The sequence below is a fragment of the Schistocerca serialis genome, chromosome 7 (genome assembly GCF_023864345.2).
Source record: "Schistocerca serialis cubense isolate TAMUIC-IGC-003099 chromosome 7, iqSchSeri2.2, whole genome shotgun sequence".
Lineage (NCBI taxonomy): Eukaryota > Metazoa > Arthropoda > Insecta > Orthoptera > Acrididae > Schistocerca > Schistocerca serialis.
The window spans coordinates 263,532,319-263,553,378 of record NC_064644.1 but is presented as its reverse complement, the minus strand read 5'-3'; the positions used below and the strand labels follow the sequence as shown (position 1 = coordinate 263,553,378).

General features: G+C 40.8%; 1 protein-coding gene across 2 annotated transcripts in view; it reads right to left on the bottom strand.

Moving 5' to 3' along the window:
- The window catches only part of LOC126412195 (ubinuclein-1), a 389,778-nt gene that overhangs the window by 310,068 nt on the left and 58,650 nt on the right, over window positions 1-21,060 (bottom strand). For both annotated transcript variants that reach the window (XM_050081677.1, XM_050081678.1), the window contains exon 2: window positions 18,071-18,190. In XM_050081677.1, coding sequence (XP_049937634.1) covers window positions 18,071-18,190 — 120 coding nt within the window. The remainder of the gene's footprint in view (window positions 1-18,070; window positions 18,191-21,060) is intronic.

Genomic DNA, 21,060 nt, shown 5'->3' with positions numbered 1-21,060 from the left:
CACCCTCCCACCACCACCTACTCCAGTCCTGTAACCCGGAAGGTGTACACCATCAAAGGCAGAGCCACATGTGAAAGCACCCACGTGATTTACCAACTGACCTGCCTACACTGTGACGCATTCTATGTGGGAATGACCAGCAACAAACTGTCCATTCGCATGAATGGACACAGGCAGACAGTGTTTGTTGGTAATGAGGATCACCCTGTGGCTAAACATGTCTTGGTGCACGGCCAGCACATCTTGGCACAGTGTTACACCGTCCGGGTTATCTGGATACTTCCCACTAACACCAACCTGTCCGAACTCCAGAGATGGGAACTTGCTCTTCAATATATCCTCTCTTCCAGTTATCCACCAGGCCTCAATCTCCGCTAATTTCAAGTTGCCCTCAATCTCCGCTAATTTCAAGTTGCCGCCACTCATACCTCACCTGTCATTCAACAACATCTTTGCCTCTGCACTTCCACCTCGACTGACATCTCTGCCCAAACTCTTTGCCTTTGAATATGTCTGCTTGTGTCTGTATATGTGTGGATGGATGTGTGTGTGTGTGCGCGTGTGTATACCTGTCCTTTTTTCCCCCTAAGATAAGTCTTTCCACTCCCGGGATTGGAATGACTCCTTACCCTTTCCCTTAAAACCCACATCCTTTCATCTTTCCCTCTCCTTCCCTCTTTCCTGACGAAGCAACCGTTGGTTGCGAAAGCTAGAATTCCGTGTGTATGTTTGTGTTTGTTCGTGTGTCTATCGACGTGCCAGCGCTTTCGTTTGGTAAGTCACATCATCTTTGTTTTTAGATATATTTTTCCCACGTGGAATGTTTCCCTCTATTATATTCATATAATTAATTTAAACCCAACAATTACGTTTGTTATTGTCACTGTTGCATTTCGAAATCTTTTCTGTCTCCTATTTTCTCTTTCTTTTTTTGCCAGTAGTTTCACTTTGTATTCACCTTCTCCTTTTTACCGTAATCTACTATACAGTTGTATCCCGCCTATATACACTCAACAATACGTCACCCACTTCCAAACCATAACCAAAAAAAATTTTTTCCGCTTTCAACACTACCGCCGATGTAAAATCCACCGTTTCTAGTTCACGAACAGTTCCTTTCACCTATTAAACAACCATTTCAGCTAGTTCTGATAACTTTCGCTTTATTTCAATTTCGGTTTTTCCCACATCACTGATAATTTTTAGCCGCTTCCCACAGGTTTTAACCTCATTATTTCTTCACCAGACAATTGTTAGCCTCATTTTCATAATCTGCCACCACAAAACCACTCCTTTTAATACATTTGCACGCAGTTTTTTCGAAATTTTCGCGAATTTCTCCATCCTTTAACGTGTTTTGGCGGCAACACAACCACCTAACCTTTGTGCACATCATTGTCTACCAACCCAAGTTCACCACAGGATCAACACAGCCCAGCTTTAACCAACACTTTTTTGCCTTTTTTCACAACAGATCTCCAGTTACTAGTTCACCTTTATCTCTCCCCATATATTTTTATTTTCATTTTCATTTCAGCCTCATGCTACACTTTCCACCTTCTAATACCATGTCACCCTCACAACATCCCCACAACGACCCCATTAAGTTTTGTTTACATTCCCTCCGCAAACATGCCTTCACTCTAGCCAGATTACACTCGCATATATTTTATTTTCTCAGGCTTGTCTGACATTTGGCATTACCCCCAAAGGCCTCACACTTAAAGTTCCCATCTCTGGCTGCAACCCTTCTTTCCATCAATCCCTATACCAGTTCCAAACTGAACAATCCATTGCCCTCACCCACCTAATCCTTCACCTACACATCAACTCAGCCAATGAACACACCCGTCAACTCCTATCCTTAATAAAAGTCCTCAATCTTTCCTCTCCCACATCCGCACCGGCTGTTCAGAGCATCCTCCTACAGGACAACCGCTAATTAGAACAGCATGCTACCCTTCACCTCAAAAAACTATCCAGTCTCCTGGTTTCCCACCTCCGGAAAGGCAACTCACTCACCCTTCACAACCTTTCCAGCAAACCTTAACCTCCTCTCATTGCACACAAACCCAGTCTCTCCCATCTACTCAATCTCCCACTTCCAGCTCCACTCCCTCCAAAACCTCAAAATTCCAATCAACACAATCTGGAACCACAACACCCTAATTCAGTAGTTAACCTTTCCTCCAAACCTCTCTCCCAATCCGAAACCTCTGTCCTATCCAAAGGCCTCACCTTCAGCCCCACTCCCAGATTCAACCAAACAGCCCTCGTCAAAGATTTACTGTCCTACACTCGTACTCTCTGCTGGAAATATCACTTTGCCACGAAGAAAAATGATCCTAATCCTACTCCTAATGATCCAACTCCCCAAGACACTATCCAAATTGAACCCTGCCTGGAACAGTTCTGTCCTCCGTCACAGCGGGACCCACCTCCTCTTCCTCAAAATCACCCTCTCCAAACCTTCTAGGAATTTCTGACTTCCAGCCTTGCCTCTCAATCCTTCTTAAAAAATCTTAATCCTACTCCCAACATCACCACTGCTGAAGCCCAGGCTATCCGTGATCTGAAGGCTGACCAATCCATCGTCATTCTTCCGGCGGACAAGGGTTCCACGACCGTGGTACTTGATCGGCGGGAGTATGTGGCTGAGGGGCTGCGTCAGCTTTCAGAGAACACCACATACAAAGTTTGCCAAGGTAATCCCATTCCTGATATCCAGGCGGAGCTTCAAGGAATCCTCAGAACCTTAGGCCCCCTACAAAACCTTTCACCCGACTCCATCAACCTCCTGACCCCACCAACACCCCGCACCCCTACCCTCTACCTTCTTCCTAAAATTCACAAACCCAATCATCCCGGCCACCCCATTGTAGCTGGTTACCAAGCCCCCACAGAACTTATCTCTGCCTATGTAGATCAACACCTTCAACCCATTACATGCAGTCTCCCATCCTTCATCAAAGACACCAACCACTTTCTCGAACACCTGGAATCCTTCCCAATCTGTTACCCCCGGAAACCATCCTTGTAACCATTGATGCCACTTCCTTATACACAAATATCCCGCACGTCCAGGGCCTCGCTGCAATGGAGCACTTCCTTTCACGCCGATCACCTGCCACCCTACCCAAAACCTCTTTCCTCATTACCTTAGCCAGCTTCATCCTGACCCACAACTTCTTCACTTCTGAAGGCCAGACATACCAACAATTAAAGGGAACAGCCATGGGTACCAGGATGGCCCCCTCCTACGCCAACCTATTCATGGGTCGCTTAGAGGAAGCCTTCTAGGTTACAAAGGCCTGCCAACCCAAAGTTTGGTACAGATTTATTGATGACATCTTCATGATCTGGACTCACAGTGAAGAAGAACTCCAGAATTTCCTCTCCAACCTCAACTCCTTTGGTTCCATCAGATTCACCTGGTCCTAATCCAAATCCCATGCCACTTTCCTTGATGTTGACCTCTACCTATCCAATGGCCAGCTTCACATGTCCGTCCACATCAAACCCTCCAACAAGCAACAGTACCTCCATTATGACAGCTGCCACCCATTCCACATCAAACGGTCCCTTCCCTACAGCCTAGGTCTTCGTGGCAAACGAATCTGCTCCAGTCCGGAATCCCTGAACCATTACACCAACAACCTGACAACAGCTTTCGCATCCCGCAACTACCCTCCCGACCTGGTACAGAAGCAAATAACCAGAGCCACTTCCTCATCCTCTCAAACCCAGAACCTCCCACAGAAGAACCACAAAAGTGCCCCACTTGTGACAGGATCAGACTCTGAATGTGGCTCTCCAGCAGGGATACTACTTCCTCAAATCCTGCCCTGAAATGAGATCCATCCTTCATGAAATCCTCCCCACTCCACCAAGAGTGTCTTTCCGCCGTCCACCTAACCTTCGTAACCTCTTTGTTCATCCCTATGAAATCCCCAAACCACCTTCCCTACCCTCTGGCTCCTACCCTTGTAACCGCCCCCGGTGTAAAACCTGTCCCATGCACCCTCCCACCACCACCTACTCCAGTCCTGTAACCCGGAAGGTGTACACGATCAAGGGCAGAGCCACGTGTGAAAGCACCCACGTGATTTACCAACTGACCTGCCTACACTGTGACGCATTCTATGTGGGAATGACCAGCAACAAACTGTCCATTCGCATGAATGGAGACAGGCAGACAGTGTTTGTTGGTAATGAGGATCACTCTGTGGCTAAACATGCCTTGGTGCACGGCCAGCACATCTTGGCACAGTGTTACACCGTCCGGGTTATCTGGATACTTCCCACTAACACCAACCTATCCGAACTCCGGAGATGGGAACTTGCTCTTCAATATATCCTCTCTTCCCGTTATCCACCAGGCCTCAATCTCCGCTAATTTCAAGTTGCCGCCACTCATACCTCACCTGTCATTCAACAACATCTTTGCCTCTGCACTTCCGCCTCAACTGACATCTCTGCCCAAACTCTTTGCTTTTGAATATGTCTGCTTGTGTCTGTATATGTGTGGATGGATGTGTGTGTGTGCGCGCGCGCAAGTGTATTCCCGTCCTTTTTTCCCCCTAAGGTAAGTCTTTCTGCTCCCGGGATTGGAATGACTCCTTACCCTCTCCCTTAAAACCCACATCCTTTCATCTTTCCCTCTCCTTCCCTCTTTCCTGATGAAGCAACCGTTGGTTGCGAAAGCTAGAATTTTGTGTGTATGTTTGTGTGTCTATCGACGTGCCAGCACTTTCGTTTGGTAAGTCACATCAACTTTGCAATTTACAAATGAAGTTCCCAAAGAATGAATCGAATTTCTTTCTACTGATACTCTGAAAATCAGTCAGACTCTTATAAACCTTGCTAAGCCTCTTTTTCAACTTAGCCATACACCCTGGATGAACAATTATTGTAAAAGCCGATGTCTACATTATAGTTATTTGGCAAATAAATAAGTCATTTGGAGATTCCCAAATGAAAACTATGTGTATACATTTATCTTCTTGATATTACTGTTTTATTCTGAGGTGTAGATCCTATGCATCTCTTGATGTCACTGTCATTTTTTGTTACGTAACCAATAAAAAATAAATAACGAATAAACTTTTCAATAGGTTTGTTCATTCAGTGCTTGCAGCTAACTAAAAATATAAAAAGAGAATACATATTGGTTAAAAGTCTGCTACAACTGACAAAGAGTTCCACCATACAATTATTTCAAATAGACACACTTGTACAATACATTGTGAGTCAACCTGCCCTCGACATTGTCCAACATGCAATGTTACATGTTATTTGCAATGGTTGTTCATTGCAACATGGGAAACCAGGATCCTCTTACCTTGCAGCTTTCTTTTTTCCTATTAAAACTTTTGTCATGTTTGTGAATTTCAATGGCTTCCCTGAAAAAAAACAGGCATGGCAGCTCTTTCTTACAGGTTCTCGTTGTGGAGAAGAGCTATCACACCCATGTTTTAGGGAAGCGATTGAAATTCATCAATGTGACAAAAGTTTTACACAGAAAGAAGACAGCCTCAAGACAAACAGATTCTGAATTCCCATGCTGTAACAACTGACCGTTGTAAATAATAGAAGAGTGAATGTGATAATGACCACGGGAATACCCCTCCAGTGGATGTTAACAAACGGAGTTCATGTATCCTTTGGCCATGGGCTGGACTACAGTCTGCTAACAGCTATGAAGGGTGACTATGAGAATAGCAGCCAATCCTTCTGGCAAAAGTCTGAGAAATAACTACAAAAAGGTTTGGATAGGTCCTGATATGAAAGCCTCCAGGCAATATGTCATTTAGTTCTTTATGAAGTAGTCGGCTTGATGTGAAAAACTTTTAGGAGTAGCTATTATGCATACATCCCCCCCTCCTCCCTCTCCCTGGTGCCAGATTTACAAAAACTCAAACTAGTGCACACACACCTTGTTAATGACATGCAATAGTTAGTTACCACATTTGACACAGCCTTCAGAGAGGTTGCAACCTTGCAACTGTCATTTGCTAACCATAAACATTGATCGAATTGTGTCAAATATCATTGAGTCACTTCAGTCAATAGTGATATTGGCTGGTGGAGCTCTCGAGTGCTATGCACTCCATCTGGCTTCACAATTTCAGTTATGGGCAAGTCTTGAAATCTGAAAGTTTTGTCAGGCTTGGGTTCAAAGTTCTTCGTTAATTCCTACATAAACAGTCACCTTAATCATTTAAGCTATGTGACCCACACCTCCAGGACTGGTCCAAAATTTCAACATTCATTTAAAAAATGGATTTTACTGATATAATTTAATGTCATTGCATATTACTAATTACATTTCCACTGATTCCATTCATTTCATTCCAGCGAACTTCAATCTTCTGAACTCTGATTGGCAATTCTTGAATGCACAAGGTTTTGTTGCAGTAGCAGCAAATGATTCTCTGAGTCACTATGTACACTGTGCCATGAACAGCACTGTTACCTATACTTCCCGGTGCCTTGTCATCTTTTCTCTCTGGTTGCGGAAGTGTTTATCTGGCAGCAATCATGACACAGAAGTGATCAGTCAGTTGGAGCATGAAGTCACGAGGAAAGGCAGTTGTTCGATTTCTTTTGAGGAGCCTTACCACAAGTTACGTATGCTGTTTGTTTAAGAGGCCTGACAGCATACTATAGCAATTTTAGATTTTAGCATTATGAACCCCGGGAGAATTATTGATAGCAAAGAATAGTGCAAAAACTGTCAGTATGTTATATTTTTCTGTGTAACAGGAATTATGAGTATAAAATAACTCTTTTGGCATTGCTTGAGAGATCACATTTATGATCCACTGAATAAGCAAACAATTGACCATCTTCTGCGAATAACTCGAGGGAATGCTTACTGATAACATTGAAAACCACCAATATCTCGGCAGATAACCCTCCCTTCCATTTTAAGTGATTTTCTAATTCATGCCTTGAAAATGGCAAAGGTTCACTTGTCGAAATATTGGAGTTTTTTAAAAATTTATCCAGCACGAGTCCCTAGAGCAGACAACACACTGGGAACTAGCAATGTGTTGACCATTGTAGTCTGAATATACCATAAGCTACAAATTTGTGATGAATAAAGGCTAGGAAGTTTTCAAATACTGTATATGTAATTGATATACTGACAAAAACATTTTTTTAAATAGTGTGTCTGTAAAACCAAGAAATAACATTACTTTACTTTCTTCCAAAGGCTATACCACAATACCATCGTCACTGCTATCCGAGTCCATGTCCGAACCACTTGATTCTAAATTTAGGATGACAGTTTATGGCTTATATCCACCATCGCTCACAGTTTTCTTTCTGAAGCTTTTCAGCATACCACACACGCTGTGCCCACACTGAAAGGGGATGTCTATTGTTTCGTGTGCAAGTGTTTCAGTGTCTGTTGGAACATTTTGTTTTTTACCCCACTTTTTCCTGTATCCACATTAATTCTATCAGATTATACTGAAAGTGATATAAGGGAAAACGCAAAACTGAGTGACCACACTCACATGCAAGGAAGTCAAGTTTGTATGTTGTATCGTGTGACTTCTATAAATTAACGAGCTGCAGAAGTTCAGCATGAGTCAGATTTACAATGTCCGGAATATTTTTATTTTTCAGACAATGCACAATATCCATGTTCTCAGTGCTGTAACAGCTGAATGGTTATTGGCATGGTAATTACAATGAGCCAAGGTATGAAAGAATGATAGTCACTGCTGTTTTTCTTGCACTTAAATACAAGTTTACTCTCAGCAACAAAACGAGAAGACGAGTCAGCATGTGGAATAATTATCCGAGAACATTTCTCTAGAGGAATTTTACAACAGCCAGTACCACCATCCCTCATTTTCCAGCAGTGTTCGTGGAATGATTCTGATTCGCCCATGTTTTGTCAAGATAACACACTTCAGAACTACATCCTTTTCTTATATCATTGTCTTTAAAACACATGTGGTTCACGCTGCACCTACGTCTCTTCTTTCAATTAAAAACTCTTTTCTTAACATATTTGAAACCAACGTCTTAAAATTCTTTGGATTGATGAAGTGCTACACTTAAATTCAATTTGCTCATGCATAATTGCAACAAGCTGTTTTAGTATGATATTCATTCCTCCCTATGTAGGGAGGCACAAACAAAATTTTTCACATTCCAAGGAGAAAGTTGGTGATTGAAATTTTATGACAAGATCCTGTCGCAACAAAAATATGCCTTGTTTTGATGATTGCCACCCAAATTCGCTATCATATCTGTGGAACTCTCTCCCCCATTTCGTGATAATACAAAACAAGTTGCCTTTCTTTGAACTTTTTTGACGTCCTCTGTCAATTCTATCTTATGTGGATCCCACAACAGACTGCAATATTCCAGATGGGGGTGAGCTTCTTTTAAGTAGTCTCTTTAGTAGACCTGTTATATTTTCTAAGTGTTCTGCCAATAAACTGCAGTCTCTGGTTTGCTCTCCCAACATTATCTGTGTATTGATTCCATTTTAAGTTATTCATAACAATACTCACAAAGTATTTAGTTGAATTTATATATTTTTGTGTTTTCTCCTGTAACTGAAATTTAGCGGATTCTTTTTAGTATTCATGTGGATTAATTCACACTTTTCATTATTTAGAGTCAACTGTCACTTTTCACGCCATACAGGTATCTTGTCTACATCATTTTGTAATGTGTTTTTGATCGTAGATGACTTCATAAGGTGGTAAATCACAGCATGATTTGCAAACAATCTGAGGGCTCTCAGATTATTTTCTAAATCATGTATGTAGATCAGAAACAGCAGTGCGCCTATAAAAACGACTTGGGGAACGTCAGATATCACTTCTATTTTACTCAACGATTTTCCATCAGTTCCTACTTATAGTGACCTTTCTGACAGGATATCACTAATCCAGTCACACAGCTGAGACAATACTCCAGAGGCGTGCAATTTCATTAGCAGTTGCTTGCAAGGAACTTCGTTTGTATTACTGTCACATGGCATATTTATTTGGACTCACACTAAAACATTTATAGATACACATTCACAGCTATACTGCTACATGCACGTAAATTCGACAACTGAACGAATTATTCAGTCGCTCTGTGAATGAAATTGCTTTGTCGCGAGCAGCATAGCATGCGGGGGAGAGATTCTCGCAAACTCGTGGCTAGCCGCTCAGAGAATGACTCTTATTGGTTACTAGCAGTTAATAGAGGGCGGTGTGCACAACCGAAAAAAATTGGGCCGCCTTCCTACGTGATGTGAACTATATTTACCATTTGCAGACTGTGTGCAGACAGAGTATATTTAAAACGTTTCACAGATTTGGACATACATGATGTTCATTTGTTCTGTACAGCTACACACTTTAACACATTAATTCTGTAAAGGTATGGGATTACACTCATGAGGGAGGAATCCTCAAGATTGTTCCTTATGAGAGGAAAAAAAATTGTGGTTCTCTCATATAACTTGCAGCCACACCTGAGAATCATGCTTTTCTGCTAGCTACTGACTACTATTTCATACACTGGTGACAGAGTGTGCAAAGAATACTGTGCGCCAAGAACAGTCATCTAGTGGTGATTCTTTTTAATCCATCATCATATATAAGAACAGCCCCGATCATGTCCAGGATTTGACTGAAACAAGTGAGCAAAATTCTAAAGTAACAGAATGTGATCTAACATGGCCTAAATACAGACTCCAGAGAACCAAGGAGGACTTTATTCACTCACGAAGGCACACTCACCACAGCCATCTGCCGTCATACTGAGCCCACTGTGCTGGGTGCTTATCAGGACTCCATAGTTGCTGCACACTAAATGTAAAAGCTACTCTCCATCTGTCTGAGAAACAGGTCATTTTGTGCTATTTAGAAGAGGGGGACACAAAATTCAAAAAACATCTGAAACAGACCACTTATCTTTCCCATATGTCACAAAAAATTTTCTATCCTCATCTGAATCTATATTTAGCTCTCTCCTTCACAATCCACATCCTTACAGATGAACCACACTTTCCTAGAATCCTCCCAATAAACCGAATTGACCATTCACCTTTCATACCAGAATTCTCACATGCTTGTTCCATTTCACATCACTCTGCTACGTTACACTCACTCAGATATTTAACCAATGTGGCTAGGTCAAGCAGTGCACTACTAATCCTGTATCCAAACATTACAAGTGCGCGTGTGGCCACAGGTAGAGGGGAAGAGACAACCGGTGGATGAAAGATACCAACCAAGGTCCATGCAGGAAATGTCTTTCTCTACTCCTTCCTGTCCTTTGTTCCTCCCTCAAGTCCAAAACTAGCTCTTTCTGCTTGGTGGTAGGGAGAAATGTTCATCAGAATTTGAACACATCATTAATTATCTCCTTGAGGGTCGTAAATTTTGTTATCTCCCTCATCTAAAAGCCGCCCCCCCCCCCCTCTCACACCCAAAACAACTCAGGTGGAGGGAAGAGATTTTCGTTAAAGTTAGCCTTCTTCTTCATGCAACGTGCATCTCTGTCACGTTCAAATTAACAATTTTTGATGTGGGAGAAGTCTTCATTACCATCTGAAAACCAAATTATCATTCCCACCCTTACTGTGTTTTTCCTTTCTCTGCCGCCACAATCTGTTAAATTCTACCTTTTCACACAATCACTGAACTGCAGTAGCATATGGTGTGAGGAATGAAGGACATTAGCTGCAATAAAACACTCACATGTCCCATCTTCCTTCCAGGATGCTTTTGGTGTCATCTTCTCCATCCAGAAATTCACATGGCAGATTCAATACAGCATCAAGAGTGCAAGGTACAGATGATACATTTTGTCAATCAATATGAAAGTGGCTAACAGTCACCTTTCAGAGTGTTTTTTAAATACTTTAGTTTTAAACTGAGTAATAATTGGAGGTACTTGTCAACTGGTCATTCATGCTTAGGCTTAAATTCTTGTGGTGCTAAATGCTCGAGTATTTTACTGAGTGTTAAAAACACTTTGTTGGCCACGTGATTTTAATTATTAGGACTGATTTTATTTTTCAAGTAATAATGCACTTTCCTTTTGGCCCAAGTGTTCAAATGTTAACTGAACCCAATCAGTTGATTCCACCCTTTCATCCTGCTAATCTACACCAATATGCTACAACACTTTCCTTAGTGACTTAAGCCACTCCTCAGACTAATGGGACATAGTTAAAAGGCACAGTTGGTATGCCTGTAATTATTTTACCTGAAGTATTATTAGGATGTGAAGTGTTGTTGGGACAAACCAATATGCTCCATTCATGTTCCATCACTTAACTGCTGCTGCTGCTGCTATAACCACTGAGATACGTAGATCATTAAAACTGAATACTGTGTAGTGCTGTTTGTGGTGTTGTAGAGCCTGTCACATAAGATTTATGTGCAGTGGTGAAAGACAAATTAAACATAGCCTCATTCTCAAACCTCAGCAACTTTTGGCATCACAACAAATGTTACACACGAAACAAATTACAGTCATTCCCATGTTTCCAGCCCGGATGTGGCTATTATGGTTACAGCAAATACTGCACGATGTTCTAATCACTGGTAGGAGTTAATTAATCCAAAGTGAATTTTGGTTTTTAAGTGTGTGTGATTTGTACATTCCGTACATGAGCAACAGTGGTCATAACAGAACCACAATCACTTTAATAAATTATGAGACAAAACTACTGACCAATGATTACCTTCAGGAGGTAAATGTGCAGACCAGCGTGTACACACACACACACACACACACACACATAGTAGAAGGGGCACACTAACAGTTTTCAGAATTAGTAGTTCCTTTGTTGGAGAAGACAAAGGGAATGTGTTGAAGGTTTAAAACGAAGGGCTGGTCACTCAGGACCCCAGGATAAGAGGGATCTACCTGTGGCGAGGACAAAGGTAGATAATGACGTCTACCCTCTTCAGAATGGATTTTTACTCTGCAGCGGAGTGTGTGTCGATTTGATACTTCCTGGCAGATTAAAATTGTATGCTCGACTGGGACTTTGATCTGGGACCTGTGGCTGGAAACAGACTTTCGGGCTGTAGCAATATCCTTTCTTCTAGAAATGCTAGTTCTGCAAGACATGCATGAGAACTTCTGTGAAGTATAGAAGGTAGGTGATGAAATAGTGGAGGAAGTAAAGCTGCCAGAGCAGGTTGTGAATTGTGCTTGAATAGCTCAATCAGTAGAGCACTTGCCAGTGGACAACAAAGGTTTCAGGTTACAGTTCCTGTACAACACACAGTTTTAATCTGCCAGCGAGTTTCGATGTATACCCTCGTCCTCACCACTGGTGGGCGAGTCTTGCCTTGGGAGTCTGGGTGTCCTCCCTGAAGAGGGGTCACATGGTCACCTTGAAGGTAACAGTGATTTAATGTTTGAGAGTACACGAAAACCAAAGAAGTCTTTGATTGCAAATTTGTTTATTCAGTTCAACAGCCCATTTCGACTGTTATGATAATCATCAGATTGCCCAAAAAAAGTGCATATTTGTGAGTAAGAGCACTACAAAATGTTACAACAGTATAAGTAGTAGTGTTTATTTACATGATTTGAGATGCATCTAAATAAAACACCATCTCCTTAAACTCAGTCAAAGAAGCAATTAAAATTTATAGCCGTGATTGGCATCAGCTGTAGTACAAACAGCCTATGGGACTTGGCTGCTAGGTGTTACCAACTGCAAGCACAGCTTACAATAGCATGTTATGAAGCCAGATAAGAGATACACAGCCAAAACAGGATGAGTTAAAAATATGATTAAAAAAGAGCTAGAGCATAAAAATGGGTCCACAGTAAAATATAAATTAAAATCATAAATGTCAGCTCTCAAATGTGTGTTTACAGCTTATATACCACATAACAAAATTAACAGAAAACTGCAAGCTGAGACATGAAACATGCCAAAATGCACAATTAGCTTATCAAAACCGAGCCAAGAAGATGTGCATCCCGCAAACGAGACATGAGGTGTGTGGAGCAAAGGACAGAAAACAAACGGACTGTCAGAATATCAAGACATGCAAGAACTACAACAGCTTGTCATGCGCTGGAAAATAGGTGTTTGATAATTCATTTTTTCATTCAGAATTTTAGTGGGATGAGTGTCTCTGGAAAATAGGTGTTTGATAATTCATTTTTTCATTCAGAATTTTAGTGGGATGAGTGTCTCTCTTTAACCTTCCACTACATATCCCTCTCTGCTCCTAACAAATGAATAATTAGTTACTAAAGTTAGGTAGCTGGATTATTTTACTTCTGTATGTGCACAATTTGCCTCCTGAATGTTAGTACACATCAAGAATTCTGTCTCATAATTTATTATTTTTCTCCACCGAGTTTTTCTTTGTGCAACCATCCCCGAATGACACAGATAAAGTTATTTCTAGTTTGTTATTCAGCACTATTATGAAAAGGATGGTTGCCACACATCCTTCAAATATGAGGGCTGTCCCCCAAGTACTCTATCACACAAAGAAAACACAAAACACTGGGAAAAACATCTTTATTTCTCTACATAGTCTCCTTTCAGCTCATTACTTTTTCTCAGTGATATTCAACAGCTTAGACACCCTGTTTATAGTGAGAACAGTCTAGCTCTGTAAAGTAGTCATCAACTGCAGACTCCGCTTCTTAATTTTTGACGTATCATTTACCACTATGTCATTTCTTCCAGTTTAGAAAAAGAAAATAGGCAGAAGGGGGTTGAATGTGGCGAACAGGGTGCATGAGGAAACAATTCGAACTTAAATGCATTGATTTCCCACGGCGATAGTAGATGTGTGAACTGATGCACTGTCATGATAAGATTTCCTTTTTTGCTAAATGCGGCCTTTTTGCTTGATTTCATCACCCAAGTGCTGCAGGAAGTTCGCATAATACTCTCCTTTTCTTTCTTGATGACTGTCAATGACAATTATCTCAGACATATCACAAAAAAACTGGCGCCATGACCTTGCCTGCAGATGGAATTGCCTTAATCTTCTTTGGAGTCTATTCTCCCCTCCCAGCCCACTATTTTGGCTGTTCCTTTGTCTCAGAAGTGAAGTGATATACCCATGTTTCAACCATGGTTACGAAACAACATAAAACTTTGTTTTATTGCAGCAAAACATCACCAAACACTCAAACAAGATGCTGTTTCTGTTCCACTGTGAGTAAAAGTGGGACCCATCTTGCATACAGTTTTCTCATGCCCAAAGCATTACACAGCATGTTTTGAAATGCCTAGCTAGCACATTTTCAGTCAATCACCATTTTGTTGATTTTCTTCACAATTTCTGGCATGATCACCTCATTTGGTCAACCACTGTGATATTTGTCTTAATGGCTTGTGAGGCTTCACTTAAACTCTGTTGTAAACTAAGGAGCAGACTTTGCCAGAGAAGAGACCTCAGCTATAATATTAGTTGGACAAAGACATTTCAAAATAAAATATTGTATCACATAATGACCAGTTTTATACACGTTTAGAAAACTTAAACTTTATATGATTGGTACCTACTACCATTGTTATTTGTCCAAAACAACAACTGCTACACTGCCGCAAAAAATGGCAAAACCAGAAAATGATGAAATTTGGGAGTATATTTGTCTTGGTAAAATAGAGTGAGCAACATTGCAAGAGCACAGGTTAATGCAAGCACGAGATAAGCCATAACAAATGTGGAATGCTGGTACTTTAACAACCAGTGTAACCACCAGAATGTTGAAAGCAAGCATGCAAACGTGCATGCATTGTGTTGTACAGGTGCCAGATGTCAGTTTCTGGGATGGAGTTACGTCCTTGTTGCACTTAGCTGGCCAGTGTTGTTTGTGGATGATGCTGGAGTTTTTGTCCGATAGTCTCTCACATGTGCTCAACTGGAGACGTATGAGGGTGAATGTTATCATGTTGGAAAACACCCCTGGAATGGTTTTCATGGTTGGCAGCACAATAGGTCAAATCAGTGGATTGATGTACAAATTTTCAGTCAAGGTGTGTGGAATAAGCACAAGAGTGCTCCAGCTGTCATATGAAATAGCACCGCAGACAATAAGTCCAGGTGTAGGTCCAGTGTGTCAGCATCCAGATAGGTTGGCTGCAGGCCCTCAACTTGTCTCCTCTTAACACATGTTAATCACTAGCACCACGGAGAACCAGCTTTCATCAGAAAACACAACAGACCTCCACAATGCTCTCCAATGAGCTCTCATTTGACACCACAGTAGCTGCAAACGGAAGTGGTTTTGGGTCAGTGGAATGCATGCTACAAGGCTATCTCGGAGCTGTCCCTGAAGTAATTATTTGTAATAGTTTGTTGTGTCACTGTGGTGCCAACCAGTGCTCAAATTGCTGATACAGACACAGTATGATGCACCAGAGCCATATGCTGAACACAGCAGTTTCTCGACAGTGCCATGTGGCTGTCCGGGGTGCAGTCATCTTGAAACAGTACATTCTCATGACCACCACTGCCAGCAGTCATGTACAGTGGGTATATTCCTTCCAAGACTTTCTGCAGTATCTAAGAAGAAAATTCCAGCTTCTCGTAGTCCTATCACATGATCTCATTCAAACTATGTGAGGTTTTGATAATGGCATCTTTGTCACCTTAAAGGCATTCTTGATTAATATCAACTCATCAGGTCCAATCTCTGAGGTAACTAATGCTCATGACTGTTACAGTGTGTATTTAAAGCAAACCTGATTTGTATCCTCATAATGGCACTACTAACGCCACCGGTATGCGATTGGCATGAAATCTGAATAGACATCATCTTTCAGTTGTACTAACATGCCTACCAACTCTCGTATATGTCGCATGACTCCAGTTTGGTGTCACAATCCCCCCCCCCATCTGTGTATATGTAGTGTACTTTTGGGGCAGGTGCTGAGTGGTATGTATAAAGTCTATCTCTATGTAATTTTATGGTTTAGAACCCTCAACCAATGAATCAAAGTACATTTTAAGGCCTCTCACTTGCTTAAGAAAGTGGGGGTGGGGGGTGGGGGAGGGGGCGATGGCACAATTAATGCAACTTGGGGGAAGAGGACAGCAAAAGGAAGAAAGGAAAAATATATTTTCAAAAATTTGAAGGAAGCCCAACAGCTGAGTAGACTGGTGTATACATGAAGCTCAAATAGAGCCAAAAGAAAAATCCTGAATGGCCTACAAACACCTCATCCTATTAATAACCAATTAATCTGCTACATCAAATCCTGTAACATCTCCCTCTAGAATGAGGGGTGTTGATTGCTATGTATAACGTTGGCCTGTAAATAATTTTATAATTTATGTATCACTGACAATTGATATACGAGGGTGAGTCAAATGAAAACCTAAAATCCTGTAAGTTGGCAAGCGCGCTACAAACACTGTGCAGAATGGCCTGTAGGTGGCAGCATAGTGCAGATGCACACATACCATCGCAGTATCAGTATAAAGATGGCTGCCCCACATGCGACTTGCACAAGGGAAGAACAGCGTTCTGTTATTCGGTTTTTGCATAGTGAAGGTGTGAAATATATTGAAATTCATCGACGAATCAAAGTTCAGTACGGTGATACATGTTTGTCACAGCAGCAAGTTTATAAATGGAGTAGGAAGTTAGCAAATGGTGTAACTTCATTGGAAGATGTTCCTCATCCAGATCAGGCACAACGAGTTGTGACTCCACAGAACATTGCAGCAGTTGAAGCCATAGTGAAGGAAAACTGCCGAGTGACACTGAATGACATTGCAGCACGTATACAGATTAGTCGTGGGTCAGTACACCACATTGTGTATGATATGCTCCAGTTTCACAAAGTGTCTGCAAGATGGGCGCCACGGCAGCTGACTCCTGAAATGAGATAACAACGTGTTGATGCTTGTGAAGAACTTTTTCGGTGCTTTGAACGAGAAGATGATGGCTTCCTTGCAAGAATCGTTACTGGGGACGAAACCTGGGTTCACTTCCACCAACCGGAAACGAAGAGAGCGAGCAAGGAATGGCGCCATTCCTCATCACCAAAACCAAAGAAGTTTCAAATTGAACCACCAGCAGGGAAGGATATGCTGCCACTCTTTTGGGATGAAAAAGGCGTCATTTTGGAGCATTACATGCCTAGAGGGCAACTGTCACCAGTGCATAATACACAGGTCTCCTAAAAAATCATCTACGGCCTGCAATCAAATCAAAGCGAAGTGGATTGCTGTCAGCAAGTGTCCTTTTGCAACATGACAATGCAAGGACCCACACTGCCCGTACAACAGTTGCACCTATCACAGACATGCACTTTGAGTATCTTCCTCATCCACCATACTCACCAGACCTTGCCCCAAGTGATTTCCATGTGTTTGGACCACTCAAAGACGCAATGGGAGAAAAGAAGTTCTGTTCTGATGAAGAGGTATGCCACGCGGTGCACGAGTGTTTGCACGGACTACCAAAAGAATTTTTTTCTAAAGGAATTTATGCACTTTGTAAGTGCTGGAGGACTTGCATTGAGGTTGGGGGAGATTAAGTTAAAAAGTGATACATCTTTGTACCACTTCTGCACAATAAATAATCTTTAAAAAAAAATATTTAAGGTTTTCATTTGACTCACCCTCGTAATATGTATTTATGGTGGTATTTGTGGAATTGATTTTGTATAGTGTTTTATTTAGTGAAGTGCCACCCCAACCTGTTTCTTTCTTAATGATTTACCCTTTTGAGTCTTATGAAATGTATTTTTCCCAAATTTTTGAACTTTTAAGAAAGGGGAATTTGTTACTTTGTGTAGAAAACAGCTATCTGAATCACACTTATTAGCCAGCAAGATAGTCACTAAAACCTACATTTGTTTTTCCACATCGCTGAAACTTGGCTAAAACATATTTCTCTGGTTCCAGAAACTGTCTTATAATATTTTTGTACTATCTAATTAAGTAAATCTGTCATCCATTTCATTACCTAGTAAATGTATCCAAAACATTTTTTGAAATATTATATGGTTCTGAAGAGTGCACATCTGCTTAGATATCTATATTTAATTGTACATTCCAATATTACATATATTAATGTGAAAGTAACTTACATATTTTTCTTCATACTTTCTTGCCAACTGTTTCAGTTCTTCCTCGTCATCGTCATTATCAGGAAATGGACTAGTTCCATTCACCTGATAGTCAGATTTAAGTTTCGTCTTCCTTTTCTTCTACAAAACAAATAACAAAGAAAATTTAATCTTTTGAGGGGGAAAAAACAGTACAGCCTAACGAACATATATTGTGTATTAATAGAGTGTAAGCTATGACAATTGGTTAATTGTACCAAAAGGAAATTTCACTCAAGAAACTATAAAATTATGAAATATAATTGCTGGATAGTACTTCTGTACAGACAGTGAGATTTCAGTACAGCTGATAGGCATGTAACAAAAATGTACACTATCATAGCTTTTGGAACTATTAGTTCCTTCATCGGTGAGGTGATAAAGATAGGTTAGGGAAGGGTAAAAAAGAACAAGCTCGAACCATAAGATAGACAAGTTATCTGTTGTGAAGACTTTTCTTCCCTCATTGTCACAACAGGTGGGTCTTCCCCATCCTCAGGTCTGATAACTTGCTCTTCCCTTTTTACCCTTCGTTAACTTATTCCTCCCTTCTCTGTGAGAAACGAACTACTAGTTTGTTTATTTTTATAAATGTGTATCAATATGTATGAAAAATTGGTCACATTAACAAGTACTATAAAGCAGTTGTGGATCATAATCTAAAGCTATGAGGGGGAAAACTTTAAATGTGTACTCTATTTACAAATATCTTTATAAAATTTGTACCCAGTCACTTATTATTACAAAGATATCCAACACGTAAAAATAAAATTAAACTCTCTCCAATACATTACCAAGACAGTAAACATTTCAAAATTTCTCAGAATCACATATCAAAACATTATCAGGTACATAAGAATTTGTTAAAGTATTAAAATATCCATTTCACAAATACAGATGTGATTATTCCAAGACTGCCGAGACCTCAGGATAATGGATACTTCCTGGTAGCATTGAGCCACACGGTCTCTCTCTCTCTCTCTCTCTCTCTCTCTCTCTCTCTCTCTCTCTCTCTCTCACTCACTCACTCACAAACTATACTGACGAAACTCTTAAATGGTAATATATTTAGGAGTTTTCAACTTACATGATGATACGTGATGACAATTTCACTTGCAATCTGAGAAGAGTTTCCCCAAGTGAACTTCCCTGAATCCAAACAAGTTCTAGCATTTTTCCCTGATGAATTTAGAGATCTCAAGGCTAAGTTGACAATCTGTCTTTGCAGCTACCGTACGAGAAACAATAGTGCAAACGAGGAAATATCTAAAAAAAACCTTGCAAGCAGATGAGGTTTCCTGATGGGAGCAAAAATCTTAAGCACTAACACTAACATCTTTTGTAATGAACTGTTTCTAGATGGAGAAAGCAACCCAAATGGTATGTGTGGTTCATTAAGACCACTGATGTTATTTTATTTCAATAAAACGAAATACATTTGGTGACAAAAATTGGCATTTCCTCGGAGTCGCATGACAAATTTAAAATACCTTCACTGATTCCAGAAATAGCCTCAGAAAAAAAATGTAGGCGTCTTGAAAGAAGTGTAAATGGTGGGGAAGAATTGTGTAAACCAACACTGTATGTGACTGCCAATAAAATATTGGTTCTACTATTTCATTATTGTCGGTTATTACCCATTGTGTTATACCCATTATTTTACAGGTATTTTGTGATTTTTCTTTCAAGAAATATGTGAGCACATGGCGTGCAAATCAACAGCAACTGACTATTTTCTTCTTATTGTCCATACTTTCTAAAAAACAAAATGTCTATAAAACACTACATTGTACAACATATTTGTGGTGAGACAGTCGCAATTCCTGAAATCCATAACCCATGGCCTCTAGCCTGCTGGGAAGCATCGCAGTCCTGGGTCCATGGATAAAACATGAAAATTCACTGCATTATGCCACACACAAACAGACCCGGCCTGCAGGCAGATTGGTGAGACTATATTCACTTGGCAGGCCCGATCCACTACAGATACCAGCAAAAGTGGCCTGCAGTTTTGGCCCATTGTGGAAATCCAACCATGTCGCCAACTAGTCATAAGCCACAGACAGCATGTTGATGAAATAAGTCCATGGTGATCAATCAATGCAAAAGATAACTTTTTCAAATACTCTGAGATTCAATGATAATGAGGATAGGTAGCAACTCACCATAAAGATGATTGCTGAGCTGCAGACAGGCACACAGAAAAGACAATCACACTCTCACAACTAAATATCCAGCCATAGGTTTTGTCTGAAAAGAAAAGCGCGCGCACACAGATGCACGCACACATATACACATATTCACACGTCATTCAGACACAACCAATGCCCACATGAGCCAAGTCTCTGGCCAATGCATCTACAAGTATCAGAATCAGATCCAAACAAGCCAACCCTCATCCCTCCCCAACTCCTGTAAGCAGCTGTTAGATTAGTGGCAAGAAATGGTGGCAGCACTAACTTCAAGCTGAAGGGGAGAAGCAGTAGCAATGAGAGAGTAGGGAAGCGGCACATGTACTCAGCTGCGTCCAGTCAATGACGATGCATGAAGCCTCACAGAGCTACACCGATTAAAGAGGAATACAACACATCACAAAGTCGATTGTGTATCATTGCGTAACTTCTGGACGATTAATTATGTTTCTCTTGAAGGCCCATTCCATTGCAGAGTTAAACTATTATACTGTTGCTGCTATATAAAAATAAATAAATAAAAAAAAAAACATTCATGCATTCACAAGGAGGAGAGGGATAAGGGCAGGAAGTGCAAAATGGTAAAACAGGAATGGCTAGAGGAGAAATGCGAAGTTGCTTAAATATGCATAACTGGGTAAGATGGATGCCTCCTACAGGGAAATTAAAGAAACCTCAGGAGAACAGAAAATCGGCTGTATTAAAAGCTCAGGTGGCAAACCAGTACTAAGCAAAGAATAGAAGTCAAAGTATACAAGAGAAAGAAACCTGATGACAACG